Source organism: Aquila chrysaetos, chromosome 16 (assembly GCF_900496995.4).
Source record: "Aquila chrysaetos chrysaetos chromosome 16, bAquChr1.4, whole genome shotgun sequence".
NCBI classification, from domain to species: Eukaryota; Metazoa; Chordata; class Aves; order Accipitriformes; family Accipitridae; genus Aquila; species Aquila chrysaetos.
This window is the reverse complement of record NC_044019.1, coordinates 3,482,193-3,488,417: the sequence shown is the minus strand read 5'-3', so window position 1 is coordinate 3,488,417 and position 6,225 is coordinate 3,482,193. Positions and strand designations below refer to the sequence as shown.

Here is a 6,225-nt window from a genome sequence, read left to right as displayed (position 1 = left end):
CAGCGCCCCCTGGCGGCCGGAGGGCGGCCCTGCGCGTTGCCGGGGCAACCGCGGGCGGGCGTTGGCCCCGGGGAGGCGACGCGGCCATTTTGTCCCACAGGCCCGTGGGGACGGGGATGCGGAGAGGCCGCCGGCCCTGCCCGCTCTCACCCCGTAGCCAGGCTGGGACCAGGGCCCGGCCTGCACCACCGTTGAGCTGCTGTCTCTGCCGTGGAGCTCACTCCCGTGAGCGCTGGGGCAGATGGTGGCAGAGAGGGCTGGGGTCCTGCCAGGAGTCCCGGTCTGCTGCTGAGGCTGAGGGGGGTGAGCCGCAGCGGTTTTGTTGGGAGGTGCCGCACCAGAAGGTGTTAGAGCTTCACCGCTCCCAAGCAGCATCAAGTGTAGCTTACCCAAGCCTGGCTCCCAGAGCTTCACCCACCTCCCACACCCCTGAGTTCCTTGAACGAGACCTGGGAACGTATTTCAATTTCACTTCACTCTTTCAGGGAAGTGTTTGTGGGTTTCAGATCCTTGCCTGGGATCTAGATCCTCTTTTTGCACCACGTTGACTTAGTCTGGAGCGAGGGAGGAGTCGCAGCCCACTCCCTCGCTGCGGTCAGCTGGGCGCAGAGCATAACAGCTTCTCTGGGAAGGGGACAAGCCAAATTCACACCCTTTTTTGGGTCCATACATCTCTTTCAGTGCCCACATCCTGAGCTGAATGCTTGCAATGAGGCTCTCGCTCAGCAAGGACAACACCAGCTCACACCTTTTCCTGCTTATCCCCTTCCCTGCCTCCCAGGGGCCATGCTCAGGGCTGCCAGGTTGAACTCTGTAATGCCTTCACTTATTTTTTGCCCCAGTTGCTTCTAAAAGGAGATGAAGGATAAATGAATAATCAGCTTGTCTCATTAAGAAGAGAAAAAAAAGTGTTAGGAGTCTCTGTGCAGAAGGTGTGAGAATCCGCTAGTTAAAAAGTAACACTCTACTACTTCATTATCAATTTACTTTATGTAAGAATAGCTTTGCTGGAAATAGCTGCAGGCTCCTTACAGAGCTCAGCTGACAGCCAGCTTTACCAGCTCTCCATGGATCCCGTTTAGGATCTGTCCACGCTGCAGCATTCCTTTCTGTGGGCAAAAGCTGAGGGCAGGGTTAAATGCACAGCAGGCAACGTGGGTTGCAGGGCTGGTGCCTCCCCAGGAGAGTAGATTGGGATCAGGAGGTGAACAGAGCTGGGTGAAGGTGCTGGGCACTTCAAAAGTCAGAGTGCAGGCAGGGCTGCGTGGCTCATGCCGTCACCTGAGGATGCTGCAAGGGCCCCAGGAGCAGGCAGGGACAGCTGAGCTTTGCTGCGCAGGCGAGAGCAGGGTAGTGGAGGGAGCTCCTGCCTGACCCGTGCCCGTTTGCAGCCCATTCCCTTGTGTACCTTCCCATGCCTGTGGCTCTCATTGCACAGCAGTGTCCTCCCTAGCCCAGTCTTGGATGGTACCGCTGCCAAAGGCTATGTAGAAGATCAGGCCAAACAAGTTGAGGGCTGCAGATACGAAGAAGGCATTCCTCCAGCCAGTCTGGAGATCCTGGGGGGCCAAGAACAGATCACAATGGTATCACCCTTCCCTTTATCTCCATGTAGTGATCACCCAACTACTGCCACCCACTTCACTGGCATTAAAATCATCTCCATCCTCTGCTTGCTACTAGTACCAACAACAGAAAAGCTTTGCTCAACTCAAGACATATGCCAGACCCCCTCTTGTTGGAGATGCATTTCCTGCCTTGGCATTTTTGGAAACATTGTGTGCTGTGCTCTATTCAGGAAGCTTTCCTGCCTGGCACAGGGCTTCCCCCTCACCCCACTCCCTCGACCCTCTCCCCATCTCTAAGTACATCCAGATGGGGCCCATGTGGAGCTCTTCCTGCTTTCTGAGTCATCCCCATGTCCTCAAAATGGTCCAGAGCTCTGGTTTGCCGGCTGCTACATCACATGTGTTCGTTGGGAGAGGGGGTTGGCTTGGAGTAATTTTTGATTTAGTGCAAAGAAAGGAATCCATTTCTGAGAACTGTGTTTTCTTCTAGGGATGTGCTTGTGGTTTGTGGCCGCAAATTACCTGGCTGACAAGAAGTCCAACTGCGGTAGGAGCAATAATTCCTGCGACTATTCCAAAGGTATTTGTGATTCCCAGCAGGAACCCTGCATATCTGGGGAGAGGAAGCAAAGATTTCCTGAGTGAGGCAGAGAGGAAACTGTCACAAGAAGGGAGAGGAGTAGGTGCTGCCAGTCCCTTCCCTCATCTGCATGAATACTGCCTGTCATGCTGAGCAACACTAGGATCTTCCCTGCAAGACTGGGGGGGATTTTAAGCCTTTATTTTACTCCTTAGCTTACAATGCCAGCAGCTACAGAAGAAAAGGGAAGGCAGAGTAGGAGCTGCAGAAGCTTTGGGGAATTGGGAACAGGAAGGACGCAGAGCCAGGGAGGGCACAGAGGTCAGACCCACTTACCTGGGCGCTATATCGATGTGGTTAATATTGATGCCTGCCCCTGTCATGCTGATTATTGTCAAGGCCAGTGTTAGAAGGACCACAACAACTGTGGAATTGCAGCCAATGTAAGGCACAGCCACCAGGAAGATGGCTGGGAGCAGCATCCCTTGGGAGGAAAAGGGGATGTGTTTATAACAGGCCACATAAGTGTGTTTGAAAGGCTGGACAGCAGATGAAAGCTTGTCCTTACCGAGTGCTGAGAAGAGCTTCCTGACGGCTGCTGTGCCAAGCACTTGCCTGGCTAGGAGGAAATCAGCCAGCAGCCCAGCCAGGATGTGCCCCAGCCCATTCCCAACATAAGGCAGGGAGGAGAGGAGCCCGTTCTGCAAAGCAGAGAACAAGGCATTGTCACATCCATGGCACAAAGGAACGGAGCCAAGAGCTCCGAGACTGCGGCTCCCTTGGTCCCAGAGCCACCGGTCTTCAGGAAGAGATGTCCCTGAGGAACCTCCATGTTCCCAGCCTACAGAGGAACCAAGTCCCATTGCTGTTGCAGGGACCAGCCTCAGCTGCAGGGCAGCACTCACCTCTCTGAGGTCAAAGTGGAGGACGTTGCTCATGAACGTGGGCATGGAGGTCAGCAGCATGTAGAACAGCCAGTCTGTGCAGAAGCAGGCAATGGTGATTGCCCAAAGAGGCAGTGATTTAGCCATGGCCACAAGTGGGAGGGCGTGGCCATGAGACCTGCCCTGGAAGGAATAAAACATCAGCCAGTGCCTCCTTTCCTGTCTCACATCCCCTGTGCAGGCTGTCCAGGCTTTCTTTGGCCTCTCCACCTGCTGCTGAGAAGACTGCAACTAGCCCTGGCCACTCTATAAGGAACCCGGCTGAACTGCCATGGAGCAGTCCCTTTGCCAAGGTGTCTGCAGCATGGTCAGTTGTGGTTAAAAGGTTTGTGTGTACCTGATGAGCCAGCAATGACACGATGTACTCCTGCTCCCTGGCACTAATCCATGGGTGATGTGCAGGATCCTCGTACACGAGGAGGAACCAGCAGAGGCACCAGACGCAGCCAACACCACCTGTGAGGAGTGGGACTCTCAGTGCCAGCCCCTCTTTACGGTGAGCTGTGGCAGAGCTCAGAGCCAGCGGGATGGAGGCTGATGCTGGCAAAACAGCAAGGGCAGGAAGATAGAAAGTGACAAACTCCCCTGAACCCGTTGCTCACAGTGGAAGGGATTGGGTTGATGGCACAAAAGGTTCAGCAAAGGCATGTTCCCTACTAGTACTCCAGCAAAATGGTTTCATCCTGGCCTGGCAGGTGAGAGGGGAGCCCAGAGCTCTGTGTGGGACTAATAAGGATGGAGCTGGTCCTGCAGGGATCTGATGGGGAACCTTTGGGAGCTCTGCCAGCAAATAGCCTGCAACGGGGTTGGAGGAGAAGGACGTGATGGGCCATTACTCACCAAAGATGTAGGAGACAAAAGGCCACCCCAGAGTCTGACAGATGATTCCAGCCACAAGGAGAGCAAAGAAAGTCCCAAAAGTGCATCCTAGGGATCAGAAACCAGAAGCGTCATTTTAATAGGACTTTGTGTGACCAGCAGCAAGTGGGACAGACCTGCAGCCTACAGCCTGATCTGTGATGGGAAAATGTGGTGACACAAATGAAGCACCTGTGCAAACAAGCACCCTTGTATCTGGGTTTACTCCCTTCAGTGTCCAGGTTCCCTCCCTTGCCTCAAGCTCACCTGAGCTGAGGAGACAAAAGACGCAGGATGGGAGGAGGAGGAAAGGCTGAACACTGCTAATGCTTCTTTGCCAAGGACCCACAGCCTTGAACTTGAGGCTGCTACAAGGACTGGCTTGGAAAGAAGGGGCTGAGGGGAGGTCCTGCACTTACCGAGTCGGTGGTAGGGAAAAGTCCTTGTGCCTTACCAGCATCAGCAATGTTCATGAGCCTGCTGCGTTCCAGTGGAGGGGCCCATTTTGCCCAGAGCGTGTACTGAGCTGGAAATATCACTCCCTGCAAAGATAACAGGAAGCGTGGAGGAAAGGGACACGGGGAATGCAGCCAGGGCTAACCAGAGCAGGTTTCATAGCCTGGCAACACCTGGAGCCACGACTGACCTCAGCCAAGCCCAGCAGCGCCTGCAGCCCGATGAGGAAGCTCACGCCGAGCTCTGCTGCTTGGGGCACGAGGAGGGTGAGCACAGAGGAGAGCAGGAGCCCACTGCCCAGGACAGGTTTCCCCCCGAGTAGCCCTGAGCAGTACCCGCCCAGCGCCTGTGTGAGGCCGTAGCCGTAGAAGAAGGAGCTGAGGACAATTCCTTGAGTCTCAGCGCTCCAGTTGTACACGGGGGCCTGGAGGAGACAGAACACGTCTGTCAAACAGAGATCTCTGTCTTCCAGGCACAGACTCCTCCAGAAGGGGAGAAGCAACCAGGAAACGCAGCCCTAAGTACAACAAACTGATCTCTCTGCTCCTTCACCCCCCTTGTCCTCAAGGCTTTTCTCTGCTGCTTCCAAGTCTGTCCTCCCACTAAAGCAAGAGTGGACTGAGCCCAGGAAGCATCTTTCAGTTATCTGCATCTGCTTTCCACTTACGTCCTGAGCAAATGCTGGGTAGGAGCTGTGGGGAGCACTGCCGGACCAGCCATGGGGATGGCTGCTGTTAGTCATGGCGACGATGGCGATGCTGAGGCTGACCCGGAGTGCGTATGCCACGAAGAGAGAGATGTGCAGGACCAGGGCCAGGCCACAGCGAGCGGAGCAGACCCCTGTAGAAGGAGACAGCCCACAAACCGAGGCTGGTTAGAGAGGCCACGGGTTAACTCTAACCCAATCCTACAGGTCTGTGTCACGAGGCAATCACCTTACTGCAGCAACAAATGGCTCTTTCCAGGTACCCTCCAGACATCTACCACTGAGCCCCTGCCCTCCTCCTTTGCAGCAATGGCCGTTCATATCTTCAGAAGGAGAACGGAGGGGCAGGAAGGCAAGGAGACTTGCCCAGGGATAGAGGGAACATGTGGAAGCCAGAGGTCGCTGGCTCCCAAGCCCTGCTGAGGCAGCACTTCAGCCCACTGCTCCCCAGGGAGCGGATTTATTTACCTGTGCGGAAGGAGGGCTGCTGAGCAAGCAGAGGGGCTTCGTCCTGCTCTGCTTCCGTCCCGTCCCCTGCCTGTGTGTTGTCCACGTGGCGCTGCATCCTCTCCTGCCTGCAAACGCTGCTGCCTGCTTCTCCTCAAGATAATGTCTGGCCCTGTTAGGAAGCAAATCTCAAACATCAACGAACACAGGAGCAGCCGGGCAGTGACCCTTGGCGTTTCCGCCCAATGCCATTACCAGCTCGGCGAGAGCAGAGCAGGCTGCTGGTCGCAGATGCCTGCACTGCCGGCACAAATGCTTTATGAGCACAGTGATTTACAGCTGCCTCAAAACCTCCCCGGGACGGACTTATTTGCAGCCGTTGTTTATAACCCTCGACCACAACAGCCTGGCATGGCAACGAGGTCTCTCCCACCCCGGGGTGCTCCCGCAGATGCCCCGGGGGTACCCGCTGCCCTCCCTCAGCTGGTGCAAAGGGAGGCTCCTTCCCCATCCCATCCAGTCCCCCCCTGGGGGTAGCTCACATGTGGGGAGAGGTGTCTCCCCCAGCCCAGAGGGGACCAGCGTGGTCGTGGGTCTCCTGGCTCCGTCTCCCGGGGCGGGTAGCGGGAGGCAGCCAACTCTGTGCTGTGCCAGCATTTGGCATTA

General features: G+C 55.8%; 1 protein-coding gene across 6 annotated transcripts; it reads right to left on the bottom strand.

Annotated features, from left to right (window-relative positions):
* Positions 1 to 971: 971 nt before the first annotated feature.
* On the bottom strand, positions 972 to 6,223 carry LOC115351500 (sodium-dependent phosphate transport protein 3-like). 6 transcript variants are annotated; one of them, XM_030038242.2, is made up of 12 exons: positions 5,581 to 6,214; positions 5,342 to 5,435; positions 5,074 to 5,246; positions 4,597 to 4,830; positions 4,405 to 4,492; positions 3,933 to 4,019; positions 3,430 to 3,548; positions 3,054 to 3,215; positions 2,717 to 2,849; positions 2,485 to 2,632; positions 2,091 to 2,181; positions 972 to 1,559 (listed from the first exon to the last, which is right to left on the bottom strand). In XM_030038242.2, exons 3-12 carry the CDS (start codon positions 5,146 to 5,148, stop codon positions 1,428 to 1,430), a joined length of 1,269 nt encoding a protein of 422 aa, XP_029894102.1. In that variant the 5' UTR covers positions 5,149 to 5,246; positions 5,342 to 5,435; positions 5,581 to 6,214; the 3' UTR covers positions 972 to 1,427. The 6 variants fall into 6 exon arrangements, with proteins under 6 accessions (XP_029894102.1, XP_029894100.1, XP_029894099.1 ...); XM_030038240.2 differs by lacking the exon at positions 5,342 to 5,435 and having other exon boundaries at positions 5,581 to 5,731; positions 6,102 to 6,210; XM_030038239.2 differs by lacking the exons at positions 5,074 to 5,246; positions 5,342 to 5,435 and having other exon boundaries at positions 5,581 to 5,731; positions 6,102 to 6,223.
* Positions 6,224 to 6,225: the final 2 nt, after the last annotated feature.

Bases quoted from the DNA above. Each gene is read 5' to 3' on its own strand.
- LOC115351500 (XM_030038239.2), bottom strand. From the start codon at position 6,223: ATGCCAAATGCTGGCACAGCACAGAGTTGGCTGCCTCCCGCTACCCGC. The intron at 5,732-6,101 runs GTGAGCTACCCC...GCTTCCTAACAG, and splicing joins GGAGACACCTCTCCCCACAT to GGCCAGACATTATCTTGAGG. The intron at 1,560-2,090 runs GTAATTTGCGGC...TTGGCCCCCCAG, and splicing joins TTGGACTTCTTGTCAGCCAG to GATCTCCAGACTGGCTGGAG.